General features: G+C 36.8%; 1 protein-coding gene across 8 annotated transcripts in view; it reads right to left on the reverse strand.

Moving 5' to 3' along the window:
• Positions 1-20,604, reverse strand: part of TCF4 (transcription factor 4) — a 406,052-nt gene that overhangs the window by 149,752 nt on the left and 235,696 nt on the right. Inside the window, exon 1 of one of the 8 annotated variants that reach the window (XM_075841395.1) lies at positions 2,282-2,464. The exons of the other annotated variants lie outside the window; for them this stretch is intronic. Coding sequence (XP_075697510.1) covers positions 2,282-2,350 — 69 coding nt within the window. The 5' untranslated portion in view covers positions 2,351-2,464. Of the gene's footprint in view, positions 1-2,281; positions 2,465-20,604 lie in introns of those variants that run through there. 8 annotated transcript variants of the gene reach the window in all.

The following is a 20,604-nucleotide window of genomic DNA, read 5'->3' on the forward strand; positions in this document are numbered from 1 at the left end:
GAATTTTTGAATTATCTTTTTATTGATTATATGCAGTTGGCATACTGGAGGTGTAAATTTTATTTTATGACATTTCGCAGGTTTAGGTCTAAATTACAAAAAAATTCCACTTGCTTCTGCAAATTAAGCTAACCTTCAATTTTTCCAAAAATGTTTCTATATTATCTATCTATCTATCTATCTATCTATCTATCTATCTATCTATCTATCTATCTATCTATCTATCTATCTATCTATCTATCTATCTATCTATCTATCTATCTATCTATCTATCTATCTATCTATCTCATATCTATCTATCTATCTCATATCTATCTATCTCATATCTATCTATCTATCTCATATCTATCTATCTATCTATCTATCTATCTATCTATCTATCTATCTATCTATCTATCTATCTATCTATCTATCTATCTATCTATCTATCTATCTCATATCTATCTATCTATCTATCTATCTATCTCATATCTATCTATCTCCTATCTATCTATCTATCTATCTATCTATCTATCTATCTATCTATCTATCTATCTATCTATCTATCTATCTATCTATCTATCTATCTATCTATCTATCATCTATCTATCTATCATCTATCTATCTATCATCTATCTATCTATCTATCTATCTATCTATCTATCTATCTATCTATCTATCTATCTATCTATCTATCTATCTATCTATCTATCTATCTATCTATCTATCTATCTATCTATCTATCTATCTATCTATCTATCTATCTATCCATACATGAACATCCTTCAACTACCCAATAAATTCAAAGATGTCTCCTAACATCATCGTCCATGATCCTCAAAGCTTAATGGGCCTAGCAGGACAATTTGACTGGAGCGTTTTCCTGTTGGCCTATTGCCCCTGACCTGGGCACAGTACAGGACCTGATGAATTGAGAGGGTGAAACTATACAAATGTGAAATTCTCACTGCATGTTTGGACTGTGACATTGCTTTAACACATGTTTTTTTTGTGTTGTTGTTTTTTTCCCTTTAGGAATGAAAATCCCTTCTCTTTCCCATGGCACAGGGGCAAGAGGAAAATCAACTTCCAGATGGTAATAGAAAACCTGCAGCTGAACTAAGGAGCCAAATGCCACACATACTTGTGTAATCGCACATATGTGCACTGAGATACTGGCAAAAAAAAAAAAAATCCAAAAAATTCCAAAACAAAAACAAAATTATCGAAATATTCAAATACATTTTGTCATTACATATCTGTGTCATACATTAGTCACAGATTTCACGGAAAACCTCATTCCCAGCACATACAGATTTCTTTTCACCGTGTGCCCCGCACATTTGCTCTTCCCCTCCAGCCTGTCGTTTGTTTAACCAGTCTCCCTGACAAATTTTACCTCTCTACGGAAAACTGATCTGGAAAACCTCACAAAACAAGACGCGAAACACTGGGCCAATTGTACGGTTGTACATTCAGAGAAAAAAAAAAAGAAGAATAAAAAAAATAAACTTTCTATTACTACCAGGCCAATAAAAAAAAAGTATCACGATATAATAAAAAAATGCAACACAACAACATTATAAAAATTGCGCTACAACCTCACGACAAACTTTACTTGCAATTGCTGAAATATAATTCTATATATATATACTTGCTAGGATTTTAGTTTATGCTCACGCTATATCAATGTATACAAAAATAAATACAAAATGAATTACAAAAATTATTTAAAAAATAATTGCAAATATATATCCCTGTGGCTATTTACATATATGTGGATGATATACGCGCCACAAGTTGGATACACACACAGTATCGGCACGTTACACGTGTACATTATGCAGCTTTTCTTTCCATATACTTGTGTGTGCAAACTCACAGACAAAATAGATATTTTTCGTGCCCAGTGTAGCAGAGCTGAGTTTATATGATGTTGATATTAGACCTACTGCATTACCCTTCCTTAGAGAGTTTTACGATTACACAAACGATGCAGCCCCAGAGAGTTAAATTACATATTCAGCTCTGCTACATCTATATATATATATATATATATATATACAAATTCAACATATTGGTGCACACATGGATTAGACACAACCATCACGCATGTAGATTCTACTTTTGCTAAGACACATGAATACGGTAGAGAAGAGACATAAAACAGCAGTCGTTCAGGATGCATTTTGCAGCTATTAATCCTTCCCTCGCTTTCAGTCCCCCGATCGTTCTTGTGATCGACATTCCTACGACAATAAAACGTGTCAAAATTACACCTTTAATTACAGACTTCTCTTACCGCTTTCCCATTATAGTAGTACATCAAAGAGTTTCCGCCCAGTCCCGGGATTGGGTATGCGCAATACATAGTGTCGGATTCTTTTTTTCTCCTCAGTACCACTCTTAAGAACTTTTTATTTCAAACTCGCTGTCCCTTTTTTCACAACAATTCCTTCACTTGCATTTTCCCATATGGCCAGGCCAAGCATGGTGAATATGCAAAGCAGGGAGAGACCATTCCTGACGTTTAGGCGGGGGGGTGGGGTGGGGAGGAGGTGGCTAGTACTCTCTTCTGTCAGACGGCATCTAACTTTCCACAGTGATTCTGGAAAGCATCCCAGGCACTGACTTAGCTGTAATTCCTAGCGCATACAAGAGAGAGATTCAACTTTTCCATGTTTTCTTTATATCGGCATCTTCGGTTGTGAAAAAAAAACAATTACAAAAATTTTGGGGGTTGATCTTATAAAAAAAAATAAAAAAAATTGTTCTCGAAAAAACATCCAAAAATGGGTTGGCGGTCACAGCTCCGTGGACGTTTCTAAACCAAGTTAATTTTCAGATTCCTGGCATTTTTTGCATGGAAATGCTGGATTTTTAGCTCGCCCCCCCCCCTCCTTTATTTCTTCCCCTTAAAATTTCCACTTAACTGCCTTGGGGTAAAAGTAGGAGAGGGTCCATAATTGTGCAGAATACAAATGCAGTTAATTGACTCCCCCTCTCTCTCTCTCCCTCTCTTTCTTTTTTTGTTTTAATTTGATTAAAAAGCGAGTGGCAGGAAGGGATTCGTATGATGCACATCTAATAACTATACCATCTGTCTCTGCTCCTGGCAGGCTCCCAGCATTGTACGCAGCTGCTTGGGAACCCAGTTCAGAAAAGGAAGGGGGGGGGGGATATGTGGTAGGGTTGAAGGGGGGGGTTGAAAATAATAATAAATAAATAAAAAGCGTTCTGACCTAGCTAAAAGGAAAAGAACCGACATATGATCAACATTCATATACTAAAATATATGGAGGGGAAAACGGGAAAATTAAGCAAATAAAATTTGAATACAAATTTTTTTAAAAAATTTTTTTGTGGAGGGTCATTTTTTTTTATTTTTCAATAAATCGAAAAGATTGTTTCAAAAAAAAAAAAAAAAAAATTTGCATTGATGTCATAAGACATTGTTCATGTAACCCCAAAAATTCTGGAGAGTGCAATAAAAAAATAAAAATAGAAACATTAAAAAAACAATTTCCTGTTAGAAAATTCCCTGACTCTTCCTAAAGGGATGTGATCATTTAAATATTTCGACTTTCTTTATTTACCGGGCCTGACGTCATTAAAATGGCAGCATGGGCGCACTTCCGTATTATGCTTCGCAATTTTTTGGGGGAATTTTTGGGAATTTTTCTTATTTTTAAGCTGCCGATGAATAGGACTTCCTCCCTTGCACACTTTCACCAGCATTTTTGGCAAGTACAATGCAGATAATATAGAAGCATCCCCGCTACTCATCTCGAAAAGAAAAGCCAAAATTGATGGCACTTGACAAGAACAAAAATCCCCAGTCGATAACGATGATCAGACAACATTACCCGGACACAAATCTTGGTACTTTTCCCCCATGTTTACTAAAAAAAATCTCTCACAAGGCATAAAGGGGAAAGCTGTGGGCCTTTATATTCTTGACACTATATCAAATTACGCCCCCCCACAAAAAAATATTACAAAAAATTGCAAAAAAAAAAATAAATTCCAAAAATATACTGACGCTAGCTGGCGCTTGCCAAATTTGGAGCATCATAGGAAGGAAGGGCACCTGGGAACTCGTCCCAAATGAAACTAAATCATTTGCATATGCCGAAATAAATGTCATTGGAGCGTATAGCTATTCTGATAGAATCCACGTTAATAATTCAAAGTACCTATTTGCTTACAGCAGCGCGTGGTAGCAAAACGTGGAAGAGATGACACAAATAATGGCACTTATTGCCAGCAACAAAAAGTTGAAGCGGAGAAAGTTCTACCCACCCCTCCCAAATTCTTAATTTTGTTCTAGAATATCATAAGGAATAAGCAGAGGTTTATCTAACTCACTTGCTCGGTATTTATTCAGAAAGTCCCTGGGGCATTGGGTAAACAGTACTTGAATTATAATCACACATTTCATTCCAATTTCATGCTTTGTGGATTTTTTTGTTATTAAAACAGTTAGATGTCAGCGTGACAGGATCACGGTCGTAACCTTTAAACCACCCTGCGTGTCCAATACCACCAGGCTGGGCAACAACAGGTCAATCTGTGTACAACAACGTCAAAAAACGGAAGCTGGAGAGGAAGGAGGGGGGTATATAAGGAGTGAACATGTGGAGACCTTGACTTTATAGACACAACCTGCCATTCAAGGCTGACCCTTCTGGGGGGGATTGTCATTAGATAGATAGATAGATAGATAGATAGAGAGAGAGAGAGAGAGAGAGAGAGAGAGAGAGAGAGAGAGAGAGAGAGAGAGAGAGAGAGAGAGAGAGATAGATAGATAGATAGATAGATAGATAGATAGATAGATAGATAGATAGATAGATAGATAGATAGATAGATAGATAGATAGATAGATAGATATGAGAGATAGATAGATAGATAGATAGATAGATAGATAGATAGATAGATAGATAGATAGATAGATAGATAGATAGATAGATAGATAGATAGATAGATAGATAGATAGATAGATATGAGATAGATAGATAGATAGATAGATAGATAGATAGATAGATAGATAGATAGATAGATAGATAGATAGATAGATAGATAGATAGATAGATAATAGATAGATAGATAGATATGAGATAGATAGATAGATAGATAGATAGATAGATAGATAGATAGATAGATAGATAGATAGATAGATAGATAGATAGATAGATAGATAGATAACAGACAGATGATAGAGAGATAGATAGATAGATAGATAGATAGATAGATAGATAGATAGATAGATAGATAGATAGATAGATAGATAGATAGATAGATAGATAGATAGATAGATATGAGATAGATCGATATGAGATAGATAGATATGAGATAGATAGATATGAGATAGATAGATAGATAGATAGATAGATAGATAGATAGATAGATAGATAGATAGATAGATAGATAGATAGATAGATAGATAGATAGATAGATAGATAGATAGATAGATAGATAGATAGATAGTGAGATAGATAGATAGATAGATAGATAGATAGATAGATAGATAGATAGATAGATAGATAGATAGATAGATAGATAGATAGATAGATAGATAGATAGATAGATAGATAGATAGATAGATAGATAGATAGTAGATGTGTGAGGCAGTGTTGCACATATAGCTGATATATATATATATTTACAGGTTACACCTAATTTGAGCATAAAATATACAGAGCAGACAAATAAAATTCAAAGCAGACAAATGAGCTAAACCTGCGTCTGGCACATTACAAATAAAACCCCATATGTACCTATATATTTAAGACCTGTTGTACCCACGGGTACGTGTTCCAGCACATGACGACAATATGACATTGAGTCTACTAATGGGCAGCGGTAACACCAGTCCGAGGCGTAAATACCGCACAAAGAAAGAACCGGGCTGTATTTATGTACCAGGGGGAGGGGAGAGGGACTGCAGGACTGGGGCTATGTAATGTGGATGTTAATTAAATTAAAACAAGATTATATGCCCGACCTGCGAGAAAAGTCGCCTTAAGAAACAGACTTTATTGGCAGCTTTAGAAGTTGCATATGGCGCAGTGAACTTTTTTTTAACTTTGGAATATTGCTCGCATAAATCCCTAAACACACCATGAATACATCGTGTATACTGGACTCATTAATAGTGTCTTGTACACTTGGCCCAATCTGGGGGAAGGGTTAAACTTGCACAATTCTCCAATAATTTTGTGCCTTTTAATGAACGGGCAGACATATGTGGAATAACATTTACCTTAGAAAGCAGACATTTGCGCAGTAAAGTAGCAGAGCCGCTAGTGTTCTGGGTTTTACATAAGTGAATGCAGCCCCCTGTTCTATACAGCCACCTATAAATACCACCTGCAGCAGTTCATTCCAGATAACTCTCCCGCACATTAACTCCTTCCCAGGTACCCCAGAAAGCTGGAACACATTGCCCATGCCATTTCCAGGGAGACTGCTAATGGACAGATGCAGCAGAGACGACTTTGTCATTTGGCACATATCATCTGTGGTTTTGCATATGACTGCAGGGAAACTTAACACTATGTGGATTAACAAATTTTACTCTGCTACATCTGTAATATAGAAATGAAGTGGTGGGGTATGAAAATTTGTAACGTTTTCCTATTCCTACATTCCGATAAGTAACATGGAACATCTAATATTGAACTGTGTACATGCCATTTAAAGTGGTAGCCGCAATATATGGAAGAAGAACAAGTGTCAATAGTAATTCTAGTTGACTAAAATGGATTTAGATCATGGATTTTAAAAAAAAGGAACAATTGTAAACCCACTAAAATAAAATAAAATAAAAAAAGAATTAAAAAACAAACAAAAAAAAAACATCCCCTATTTAGATTTTTGTATCTTTGTCACAATTTGTAATAGGACAATATAGCCATTGTCTGAGTGTTTGGTATACACAGCAATTGCAACAGTGACATCTGTAGGATAAAGGAAGGTAATGCATGTCTAAAAAAAAAAAAGCTAAAAAATTACAACACAAGACAGAAAGCAAAAAGTAAAAACCAATAGAAACCAGTTAAAGATCAAAAAGTTCTAACCATGTATACATAGACTTGTAATGATTGTATCTTATAGGGTACCTAAGACTTTATACGGCTATACTAGTAAGAACCGATACTTTATAGTACATATAGAACTTGTGTGGCCATATCTGTTCCAAAATAAACTACTGCGTCCGGCCAGTCCAGTCAACCAAGGTACCCAAGATGGTTTCATTGATCACTTATTTAAATGTAGAACGTGGTTTGGGCATTTTAAATATATTTATACTCTTTAATGTTACATTGGATTCCCTATTTAGATTTTTATTACATGTAAAAAAAAAAACACAAATTTTTGAATTGGTCAGAATTACAATTTTTACGATACTCAGGAACACCTTAAATTCTGAGGGTCCTTGTTAGCAATTGTTCATAGTTTGCTCGCTCGAGGGCCTGTATTTGATGGTTGTGCCAACGTGAAAGCAGATTTGGATATATGGATTACGGTCTATATTTCTTGTTATAATGAATTCTAATAAATACTGTATGAACGCACTTGCGCAATCGACATCACAACACATCATGGAGATAAAAAGACCGTTGTTTGCTGCCTGTAGTAATTACACATATGAGTTTCTATAATCTTGTAAATTGTTTTCAGTATAAGTAAGGGATTTATATCCCGATACCTTTAGCATGCATTATTTAGAGCTAATTAAAACAAAACAGACACTTTCTCCCAACCTTCCAAAACATACACGTGTAAAACATACAAAATATAACAAAAAACTAAAAAAATGTCAAAAAATTGGAAATAAAAAAATTGCAAAAATTGAAAAAGTTAGTCGACTCATAAGGCAGTTTAAAAAAAAATCAAGTTTGTAAATAATGTTAACATCAATCATTATGACGTCTAAGTTTGTGGTTTGTAACAACTTCCGTTCTTCCTATTAAATAACGTTCAGGCAAAAAATAAAATGAAGCGAGGGGAATTCCCATGTCAGCGATTATGGCTTCTCTCTATTTTCAAAGAACTGGTGATAACCAGTTACTGATTAGGCTTACACCATCACTGGCAGATGTTTCCCTCTAATCCGGCATGTAACCATGGGGCGGTGATGTAACGTGGAGGAAGTACTTACATTTAAGGTCAGGTTTGCAAAAATAGATAACAAAAAAAAACCCACTTACAATGGTCTCCTATTAGTGGGTCGCTTTGTGCACTGCAATGCCCTTTGTGGTCAGTCCTGGTTTAATTTTAGGGCTCAATTTACCACCTTAACCTTATATCTACAGCACTGAGATAGTACAATAAAAATGTCAATAAATTGATTCTAGATATTTTTTCTAGATATTTTTGAAGTTCCGAACCCCTATATACATGTTTGATTTTTTGGATTTTTTGAAGTTAGGAATTATCCATATTCTAGAGAGAAAAAAAAATAGAATGAACATATTATTTTGCTGATTTACCCAGGCCCTTTGTTGAATTGATAAGTTTAACACCTACATTTCGAAATTCAAAAAATTTTTGACATTTTTGACCACTCTAGATGTATATACAGAATTTTATCAAATTAGAACCGAAAACAAAAAGACGGTATGAGGTCAATATGATGGGCTGTTAATGCCATGGTATGGAATATGCTTTAAAAAAGCAAAAAAAAACAAACAAAAAACAGCTGCTATACTAATCCAAAAATTGGACCACGGTCAAGTAGTTCTACATTTTACTGGACCAATAAAATATTGTGTTTGATGATCTTTAAATCCTCTACCGACAAACCTGCACTTATCGAGACAACGCATAGTAAGTTGGCCTAATCAGTGAAAATCGGCAGATGTAAAATATCTCGAAAATACAAGCCAAATTTTTCTTTTTTGTAGTTGTGGTACGCCACATCAGCTGTGGTGATAATGCTTCGACTAGCTACAGACGCTGTATGGGATGATCAGATAAAACAACAAAGCCAACGCTGTTGAAATGACTGTTAATAATTTATGTCATATTGAGGCAATAGAGATCTATGATGAGGCAAACACAACTGCTGGATCGGAATTGTACAATTCAACTTTTTGGGAATTGAAATTGAAATTTAAATAATTTAACCATTTATTGTATTTTATTATCACTTTTTTTCATTGTGTTGAGTTATTTTATCGTTAATTTCCTTTACGGTGGCAGAAGAATAGCAACGTATTAAAAGGGAAAATATTTTTTTTTTACGGACCCTATTGTTACTTTGGGCCGAAAAAAAAAAACATTCATTTTTTTTTTTTTTTAAATACAGTTATAGGACATAAATCAAGTACACAAATATCACTAAGTCAGATGCTCTCCGTTTGTCTTAAAAACTGTTCTGTGACAATCAGCAATGCAAGGGTTAACAAACATATGCTGCATAATTAGGAGATGCATTAATGATTATGAATAGCAAATGATTTGGAGGATGAAATACGCAAATGCCACAAGGAATGCACCTAAGTAAAAAAAAATGTTTTATTAGTTTTATATATCATGTTTTTCCGATTTTTCTCAAAAATAGTACATTATTGGCGTAAATGGTTCCAAGGGTACATCAAATTGTAATCTTTCATACGACATCCATCAAACCGAGCTGGAGATTTTGACAAACATTAAACACAGTAAGGAGGCAATTATGTATGCATGATTTAATCTGCAACTAATTAATATGCAAATTTATTCATATGTTAGTTACTAAATTAAAAATGCAAAGAAGCCCTTATGGTGATTCTCAAAATTTTACACAAACAGAACATTTAAAATGTAAGAAAAATGGAATGTTTTTTTTTCTTTTTTCTCCTCCCCAAACCTACTTACTTACTTTTTAGGTGTATTTTAGAACCTGTTGCTCCCTCTGTTGTAAAATATATTTGGTGAAAGATAAAAAATATGTGCAAGGAAAGACAAAAATACAACAACTGTCTCATTAAAAAAAAAAAAAAAAATAGTCATAATTAAATTTTTCCTCTGCATTATTCAATACAGAAATACCAGCTCGGTACTTATTTTTCCAGAAAAAATATACAAAAATATTCTTAGCTTAATTTCACCTATGCTGACGAAACAAAAACTTTCTCTAGTACAAAAAGAAAAGGCCTCATCTGCCCTCCTTGCAGCAAATAGTAGTAAAATCGGCCTCTGCTGCTATAGGACAGATGTATAAAGGACATCCTAAGCTTTTGATATAGTTACATAAATCCGTATCATGTCTAGTACTCCCCAAATATGCCCAATTGATTGGGGTATGGACATAAAAGGGGTTATAATGGGGTAAAAAAATTGGCTAATAACATTAATTAATTTCTACATTTATTCGAGCTGTCCATGCAATAATACACACGTATGAGGTATGATAAATATACGTCTATCATCCTTGCCAAAAACCACACTGAACTTTTTGGATTTACCTTTACCTATTCCCAATAGGCTTTTAATATCAGCCAAATTGTAGAGTAACGGCACCGGTGTGTTTTATATTTTTTTATCTTCAATTTTAAAGTTCGGTTTTTAATAAAGAAAAATATAAAAAAATTGAAAAAATTTTACAAAATTAACTCACATTTATAAAACATACACACGCCCAAATAGCTTGTAGATAAAAATGTTAAAAAATAAATAAATAAAAAAAATCTAATAGGTAAAATAAAAAGAAGCTACGCAGTCAGGTCCAAAATTGCATCTCCCGGATTTTATCCAGTTGAGCTGCCAAGCCGACTCCAGCATGCCCATTACATTTCATGTGCGGCAGCCAAGAATACGCACTGTCCTGCAGTGCACGTAGTCTGCTCTCATTTGGTTTTCTCAGTTGCTGGCTTCCTTCGCCAAATACTTTCAAACTGGGGCAGACCATGTGGCTATAAACCAGGAATTAAAAAAAAAAAAAAAAAAAAAAATGCAATGGTGTCATCAGCGATAGTTTTTAAATGCCAAAAACAATTCCATATCTCCCAACTAATTTACCGCTTTATTTCGTTATTTTGCAGTGCATCTGCTTTGACTTTCTGCTAATTGAATCACCTAAAATATATCCTGTTTTGTAAATTGTTTAATAGAAAGCATATTGAGCTGTAACAATGTCTAGTTGTGCACCGAGCAATTCGAAATATATTAATTCAAGGCTGCCCTACTTAGCACAGAGTCATCCTCGGCATATCCGCAGTACTGTAAAATTATAGGATTTATGGTCATATATTATATATTACATTATGTTATAAAAGTATGAAAGCAGAACTGTTACACACATATGGTTTCTATTAAAAATAAATTTGTTACAAAATTTTTTACCAAAATTTCTAAAAAAAAAAGTGTGAAAAAATAGTCAAGATCCTGCGACTTTATACAATAATATTTAATTTTGACTTTTACTGTCCCAGGAAACACGTGTTTGGAGCAATCTGTTTCCTCATATGAATGCTTTCCTGTCTGTTTAGCAAAAAAAAATAAAAAATTTACAAAAAATTGCAACACACTTTCGCCCGAGTAACCAAGAGGTGGTCATAAATATCTCTAAATAGCTTTAAACAGATATGAGAGACATTAACACTCTCAGAATGCCAAAGCAGTATAAAAAAAAAATCGTAACAGATGCTCCTGGGTCAAAAAGTGAAATGTGCGTTTCCTGTATAAATGATGGAATGTCGCATGAAATTCATAAATGAACTGTTAGTGAGGGAATGAGGTGTCAGCGAGCAAGCCAGACAATCTCCCCAGTAAGGTATACAGGCACCCGGAAAGGCAAACGCATTGAAGATTACGTTAACCGATGTGACAAAAACTTCTGCATTAATGGCGTAAATTAGTGCCCATTTAATCGGGAAAAAAAACATCCATTTCCCAGTAATAGAGGCCATTCTTTACTTAATCATGAATTGTTTTTCCTTGCAACAAGTTGGAAATGGTCGATCAGGGATCTATTGCACTAAACACCGGGATATTCATGTACCTGTCTGGATCATACCACTTCGAAAGCAAGGTTATTGCAATGATAAAAAAAAAATAAACTAAAAAAAAACAAAAAACAGCAGCCGGCAAACAGCCGTAGGCTATGGAAATATCCAGGATCTAGAAATATATATATATATATATATATATATATATATTTATTTTTTTTAAATGTTCTTGGATTTTAACTTCCTCCTTATTTTATATGAAATGTATTTTTTACTATTATGTGTTTTTTTTTTGTGCTGATTTTATGGTTTTTTATGAGAACATATGCTTATGTCAGATTTTTTTACTCTGATAATCTTAGGGAGGGATTTTATAATCTTATATCTTGTATTTTTTTGGAAAAGTACAGTATTGTATTTTTTTTTTAGACATACATTAGAAAATTGGGAAAAATAAAAAGTCAATAAATGAAAAACAAAAATGCAACATTTTTTCTAAAAAAGGCCCAGAGTAACAATATCATATTTTAGCGTAAACCTATTAAAAAAAAAAATCATACTCCCCAAAATTCCCACTTTAACTGAAAGGAAATATTTTATTTAACTTAACAGAGCGCTTTTTACGAGGTAGGGCAGATCTATTAATGCCTTTTGGCTGGAATATAATAATAACAATAATTAAAGGGGTTGTACAGGATAACAAGCGCCACACCTGTCCATTAGCTCTGTCTGGTATTGCAGTTCAGCACCATTGAAGTGTATTGGGGTTGAGTAGCAATACCTCACATAACCAGAGGACAGGTGTGGCACTGTTTATGGAAGAAAGCAGCCATGTTTTTCAAATCCGGTACAGCCCCTTTAAGAGTTTGACTCATATATAAGTAGCATTTTGTTTCTCAAAATTATCATCTTAGGGTTTTAAAGAGACAATTATTGTTTTGAATTTATTTACGTAACCACCAGAAAAAAAAAAAAATCATCATGTAATTAGACAGGTCACTGTTTCCTCCAAGAACACCATACTCCTCTTCTACTGTTGTCATCATTGTCATCTTGTGATTGGCTGCATAAGGTTATATCCCCGCCCACTTCTTGTGCAACCATCAAAGGAAACAACAACCTCATAATACTGTCTGGTATAAAATACACAAACCTGCCACCTTGTTAGATTTTTTTTTTGTCAATTTTAATAACAGCTTTAGTGAAGACCGCCAGTCCTTACTATTGCAATCCTGAGACTCCCTAATAAACCAACCATTTGCTTAGTAGAGACCTGAATTTATTCAGTCAGTTGCTTAGCAACACAAGCCATGGCTGGTGGGTGACAACCTGATCTCCATGCTCTCATGTAGATCTATATGTGTCATTTACATTCACAACATGTCCACCATGAAAAAACGTAGTTAAGGGCTAGACAGGGCCGATTTTGGGAGTGGCAAACTAGACAATTACCCAGGGCCGTCGTTTCCTAGGGTGGCCCCCAGGAGCAACCTGAATTGACCACTTACTCACTGCCTTAGACCACTAAGGAATATCAAAACAACCTTTTTACTACCCTAGACCACCAGGAAATTTACAATGAACACTTTCACTACACTAGACCACCAGGGATATTGAAATTACAATAAAAACTGTCTAAAATGAACAACTAGGCGCAGTACTTTGCTTGTTGCCCAGTGCCCCATTATCTAAAAAAACAGCCCTGGGCCAGAAGAAAAGATGGCAGCCACTCCCCAGAACAGGAGTTAAGATAACTTGGCAAGTACTTGCTTAGAATTTTTGGGGCTGGGTATTAACATTAAGCTCTTCTGGGCTCCACTCTATGATCTCCCTCCGAAACAATCATGTGTAGTCCGCTTATGTGCAGAGGGGCTATTGGCCCCTTCTCAGGCCCCAGGGGCAGCAGTAAATTCCCCATCCCCTATAATTACGCCCCTGTAGAGCTGGTAAACTGGAGTAGGTGAGAGGACATACAAAAACTCCATAGAGATGTTTCCCTGACTGGATTAAAACTAGTGGCCCCAGTTCTGCAAGAATTACAAGGCCTGCCAAAAATAAAGGTAACAATTTACAATGCAAATTCAGTAGCTGCTATGTGCATGGGTCTTTTGATATTCCATAGAGATCTCTGATACCATGTGAATATCTGTCCCCCACCAAGCAATGGAACAGATGGGGGATGGATATAATGTGAACGGGGCCTAAAAACCTCAAAACAAGCCAAAATCTATTGAAAAAGAGGACATCAATATATTAAAATATATTACATTGAAGTTTTATTATACACATGTAGCAGAGCGGAGTTTGTCAGATGTAGTATCACATATTTTTAGAGCTTTGTAAACATCCCTTATCAGTGGTTTTACATAGGACTTCAGGATTTAAATGGCAAATTCACCCCTGCTACTTCTGTAGATGTATAAATCTGAAGATATATCTAGTAGTAAGTGGAAGACTATACCTATATTCATCCAAAGAACCAGGAAAAGAAAGGGGGGGGGGTGGGGTAGTCCGGACCCAAAAGGAGCCAGAAACATTAAAATGATCATTGTGATTTTACTATTCCCTAAGGCTCTCCAGCTGTTACAGAACTACAACCCCCATCATGACCTGACAGAAATAGGCTGTACTTTTCCAACAGTGCTGTACACAACATACATATCATCAACCTATTTTTGATACAATGTTACATGATTGTTCCTGTGTATAGTACAAGGAGTCACCTGTATGACAGAATTACTTGCAGCATATTATAACAAGACTGCAGTACCTCTCATTGCTCTGCAGAGGGAGTAAGCGTTCAAGTAAAGATGATAAATGCTGCCTGGGTCAGCTACATTAGCAAACTGCTCCCTCAGAACTACAGCCACTGCTCATGATAGTCAGAACTAGAACATGCAATACTTATATGTATTCTGCTATCTAGATGGTTGTGTTGTCTTATACTAACATGCCTCTCAACTATCTGTCTGTCTGTCTATCTATCTATCTATCTATCTATCTATCTATCTATCTATCTATCTATCTATCTATCTATCTATCTATCTATCTATCTATCTATCTATCTATCTATTTATCTATCTCTCTCTCTCTCTCTCTCTCTCTCTCTCTCTCTCTCTCTCTCATATCTATTTTCAGATGTTTTTGTAGCCACTCGCGTTTTTCGCGGCATATTTTACGCACGTTATTAGGGCTGTTTTTCAATGGAGTCAATGAAAAACGGCTCCAAAAAGTCCCAACAAGTGACATGTACTTCTTTTTCGCGGGCGTCTTTTTACGAGCCGTATTTTGACTGTGATGCGTACAGTCCCAGATACAATAATTGTTTCCCTATGTAACCAGTAATTAATAAACTAGATTGCTTTGAATTAAACGTTAGGATCAGTTCTACATATCTACTGAATACGTTCCACCACATGCAAAGTACCGTATAGTCCATGAGAATCTATGAGAACGACCGGGTCACTCGGGCGGTAGCTCCGTAATTTCAGACGTCATTTGTTACCCTAAGGGTATGTTCACACGGCCTATTTTCAGACGTAATTCGGGCGTTTTACGCCTCGAATTACGCCTGAAAAGACGGCTCCATTACGCCTACAAATATCTGCCCATTGCTTGCAATGGGTTTTACGATGTTCTGTTCAGACGAGGTGTAATGTTATTCATCGCTGTCAAAAGACGGCGCGTAAAAAGACGCCCGCATCAAAGAAGTGCATGTCACTTCTTTGGATGTTTTTGGAGCCATTTTTCATTGACTCCATTGAAAAACAGCTCCAATTACGTCCGTAATGGACGCCGCGAAAAACGCGAGTACTTGCAAAAACGTCTGAAATTCAGGAGCTGTTTACACCTGAACACAGCTCCGTAATTTCAGACGTAATTTGTTAAGACGTGTGAACATACCCTTAGGGTAACAAATGACGTCTGAAATTACGGAGCTACCACCCGAGTGACCCGGTCGTTCTCATAGATTCTCATGGACTATACGGTACTTTGCATGTGGTGGAACGTATTCAGTAGATATGTAGAACTGATCCTAACGTTTAATTCAAAGCAATCTAGTTTATTAATTACTGGTTACATAGGGAAACAATTATTGTATCTGGGACTGGAAGTGCGGAGACTTGCGGCAGCTGGAAATCTCAGCTGGTCTCTCCAGACCTAGCGCTGCTTAGCGTCTGACATCAGACAGGGCAGGCTACCACAGCCGCTCGCAAGCTAGTCTTTAGGATAAATTCATATGCGTGATTATGTAAATTACAGATTAAGTGCCTCAGCTATTTTTTCTATGTTTTTGGGGTTTTTTTGGTAGTGACTGCGCATTCAGGGTGTAACTGCTGCAGTTCCCCCAATTCTTATATAAAACACTTGTGAATGATCCCCATCGAGAACTAATAGTTGGACATCATAAGGCAAATATGTTAAGATAGTTGTAGTTTTGCATCAGCTTGAGAACCACAAGTTGGAGGCCACTGTCTTAATGGCTAACAACACCCAATGCCTGGAAATTCAAGTTTAACCGCAAATAAACCGCAAAAGGAAGAAAATTATCTCTAGTGCCACCTATAGGTCAATGTCTGACCAATTAAAGAGCCTTGAAACAGGACTACAGAAAAAGTCAAACCAGACTGGTTGATATTCCTAGTCATGTTTCAAGACTCTTTAATGGGTTTGACATTGACTTGCAGGTTAGTTACCTATAGGTGGCATTAGAGAGAAAGTTTTCTTCCTTTTGGAGGAGCGCTAATTTACATACTTTTCCCAGGGAACATTGCCTGTAAAATTCCCTACACCAGTTGGATCTCCGCAAGGAGAATCAGTACCTTCCAAAAGTTTAACTGCAGTTGTCCCACTCCAGTCCAGGGAGCTGAGATATAGGGAGCTGTAGAGGTGGTGGGTATCGGTGATATTCCTTCCCTGACTAACAAAAAATTTGCTCTGCAGGGCTAAAGAGTAAAAATATATATAGATTTTTGACTGGGTACATATGCTTTTTGCAATCAGGGAGCAAAAATTGCCAGCGACCAATGGCTATAAAGGGAGTCTATCATCAGAAAATTACCTATTGCTCAAATAAAGTATATATGGTGAAAGGGATTGTCCAAGATTAGAAAAACAAGGCTGATTTATTCCAGAAAACAGCTCCACATTTGTCCACAGGTTGTGTGTGGTATTGCAGCTCAGCCCCATCCATTTCAAAGAAGCTGAGCTGCAATACCGCACACAACCCATGTACAGGTGTAGTTGTTTATTAGGGTTTTAACATTTCATTTTACTTTTTATTTTAAAAAACAAATAATACAGAAATATTGCAGTTTTCGTATTAGCCACTGAGCTCTCATTATAGGTTGACACTTCCTGTTCTGTAGAGATCACTTTTAGGCAGTCATCTCATTATCATTACAGACAGGATTACAATAAGAGGTAAAACACCTATATCATACAGCTGGAGGCAGATAACACAGAATCCACCATTGATAATACGGACACAATCCACCTCCTCCCCCTCCCTGGACAGTAACCTCTACTCATGTCAGAGAGCATGCCCACAATATACAATTGACTTAAAATGGGGTCTGCCAGAATTTCGTCATAGTTTGATATGAAGAATAGTGCTATTCTGATATAATCTCCGTCGAACGCTCTGATGCAGATGTGAACAGAGCCTTATTGATAAAAGCTTATTTTCTATTTGTTTTACATCTCTAGCGGTCCTGCCAGGAAATCTGATACACTGTGGGATCACTAATGCAAGTCCTGGGGGGGCAGAGCGTGACACAAAAATCTTCTCTTTGATTTTCTTTGATTCCTAGTGTCCTGCACTGTCCTCCCCTACCCTGCACTAGGCCAAAAACTATGGGGCAGATGTTTGAAGCGTGTGCTGAACTTATTATAAATTTTAGAGGCTTTTTGAGCCTATTTCAATAGCTTTGATAAGGGGCGTGGCTAAGGGGGGGCCATAAAATGTGCCAAGTGTAACTAAACTTCTGAAAAACTTTTGAGATCTCATAGTGACATGTCAGAAGTTTTGTTCGGTTGGAGTCCAACCGAACACTGAGACCCCCCCCCCCCCCCCACCACGATCAATTTTTTAATTTTTTTTTAGAGATGAATGTCTTTGAATAAAGAATGAAGCGGTTCCCACATCTCCCATAGAAGTGAATAGAGAGAGCGCGGACACCTCTTCATCCATTATTGGGACTCCCTGTTCTCCACAAAAGTGCAGGTCCCACCTCTGGATATGTATATATGTGTACCACCTCCTATGGATGTATCTGAGATGGGAATACCCCTTTAAGTGATTGCGGCCAAGGCTGCCTGGGAAAAACATCCCCTGGAATGGCTTTTTTTCAATTCCTTTTTGTGACGTATTCGCTCTACGGGTTGCGAGCCATAAATCCATTTTCTCACATACATTATTTACTCAACAAGTCAACAGATTGCGGAAGAATGTAGGTGCTAGATGTAGGCCGCAACATAAAGGGCTTTCCATAGGCTTCACAGCTGGGAACAGGCTGCTGAAACACTTCTCATTGTCAGCAGACAAGTCGCGTTGGTGAAGGCATCTAACGAGGTGGCCGTGTAACATGGCGGCAGTTAAAGGGTTACGCTCCGTATTATCGCAAGTGATTGTGCAATATTCTCAGTGATATAACATGTACACAGCCCCTTATAATTCATCTCCCTAATAATTAAAGGGGTGGTGTGTTCTCCAATGTTATATGTAGCAATAGAGTCCAGAGTCCAAGTGCTTGCATGGGGCACATCCATGGATGAGGAATCCGTACACGTAGATATATCCCCTACTCCTATATTGCTGTATAATTAGGCAGATTTACCATTCAGTGGTCTAAGAAAGCTGGATGACAAGCACATTCTTACTAAGTTGTAACTATGAAATGGCTAAATAGAGGGTTTTATTTAATCTTGACAGAAGAGTATGACTTAAAGATGTTGCAGAGTTGAATTGGTCATTTAGCTTTTTCTTAACATGCAGTGGTAACTCGCTCCGAATTAAGATAATGTAGTATGTTTACTTAAAGTCCTATGTAAAAAAAATGGTGTTGAGATGTGCCTAATGACAAACACAGCTCTGCTACATCTGCACATTAATATGGTAGTGCATAACTTCAAGCACCCCCTCCATTTCTTGGGCTAAAGTAGAGCCCAGTTGTTCCGATGAACTAGAGCCGTATAGTTCCATTTGCCCAAAAAAAGAAAACTTATGCTACTGTCCTTATATCTGCAAAAAAATTATAGGGGTTGTCTGCTTTACCCATTTTTCGACATCCTATTAGAAAATTTTAAGTCAATAGAAGGGAATCCCTATTCAAGATTCTCCTCTATTTGCCAGAGGGGGAACAGGCTTAGGGTCTTGATTGCTCTGGAGGAGCCAGCACATCCATATGTTACGTGGACAGCTCAAAAAATTTCAATAGGCGCCATGTTCTGCTTTATTTCCCCTTAGGTGGCGCTGCAGGGGAATTAAACACTTGCCGCTGTGTTCCCCACAGATTACAGTTGATCACTTGGGGCTCCAGTGGGGTGTAATCTTTAAGCACTCTGTAAAGGGCCCCTGTTCAGGTCAATGAGGCCATAAAAGAATTGAATATAGCCCGCCGTACAATGCTCCGTTGGATGCCTACAGAGGCACAGTTAAGGTCCCATACACCTCTATGGGTGCCCTATTATGGGCCGCACAAAACAGAGCCATAATACGGCCGTGTGCATGAGCCCTTATGCATAGAGTAGCATCTATTATACATAAAAGTCGGCATCCCGTGCATTTTAACAATGTGCGCCTTTTACGGGCCTGTAATAAGTCATTACCCACTTGCCTCTACAGTAGTCTTCCCCTCCTCCATCTCCGGTTCAGCCGACACGTGTCGCAGTGTATGTATTTGTACTGGCAGCTTTTATTAGCACTTATAAGAGACAAAACCCTTGTTGTCCTCGAACATCAAACACTTATTTTTATGAGTTTTCCTGTTGATCCTATGTGCAGTTTCACACCCTGCAGGGAAATCCCTTTAAGCCCTGGCGCAATGTGTCAGATAACATGTAAACAGATACGTCTGGGTGTAAAGTTGTCACAATTGAGGACAGAGGTCCTGGGGGTGGGGGGGGGGGTGTCATGTCAGATGTTGTTCACATTGCTGCCTTGTGATCCTGATGACTTATTCATGGCCACAGACAACCTGCTTAACAAATGTCCCGGGAGGACATTGCGGCCCAGAAGGGGCGATGATTGACCTGGTATTTTGCTGACCTACATGTAAGTCAAGCATGTCCGCATTGTTCTCTACTCACAATATAACCCCATAGAAAAGTAAAAGAGGAAAGAAAAATACTACATAAAAAGCAATCACCTGTATCGAAAGTTAATTACAAGTCCGCATGACATAACCCCCTTACCAATCTCTCTATGGCAAAGAATGACATATAAATATTATTGTCAAATAAAATTTTTAATAAATGTAAATATTTCTTAGAAATAATTTACAAGGCTACAGCATTGAAGAACTTTTTATCTTAAAGAGTCTCTGTCACCACATTATAAGTGGCCTATATTGTACATGATGTGATTGGCGCTGTAATGTAGATTACAGCAGTGTTTTTTATTTAGAAAAACAATAATTTTTGACTGAGTTATGACCTATATTAGCTTTATGCTAATGAGTTTCTTAAT

This window comes from Rhinoderma darwinii, chromosome 1 (genome assembly GCF_050947455.1).
Source record: "Rhinoderma darwinii isolate aRhiDar2 chromosome 1, aRhiDar2.hap1, whole genome shotgun sequence".
In the NCBI taxonomy this organism is placed as follows: domain Eukaryota; kingdom Metazoa; phylum Chordata; class Amphibia; order Anura; family Rhinodermatidae; genus Rhinoderma; species Rhinoderma darwinii.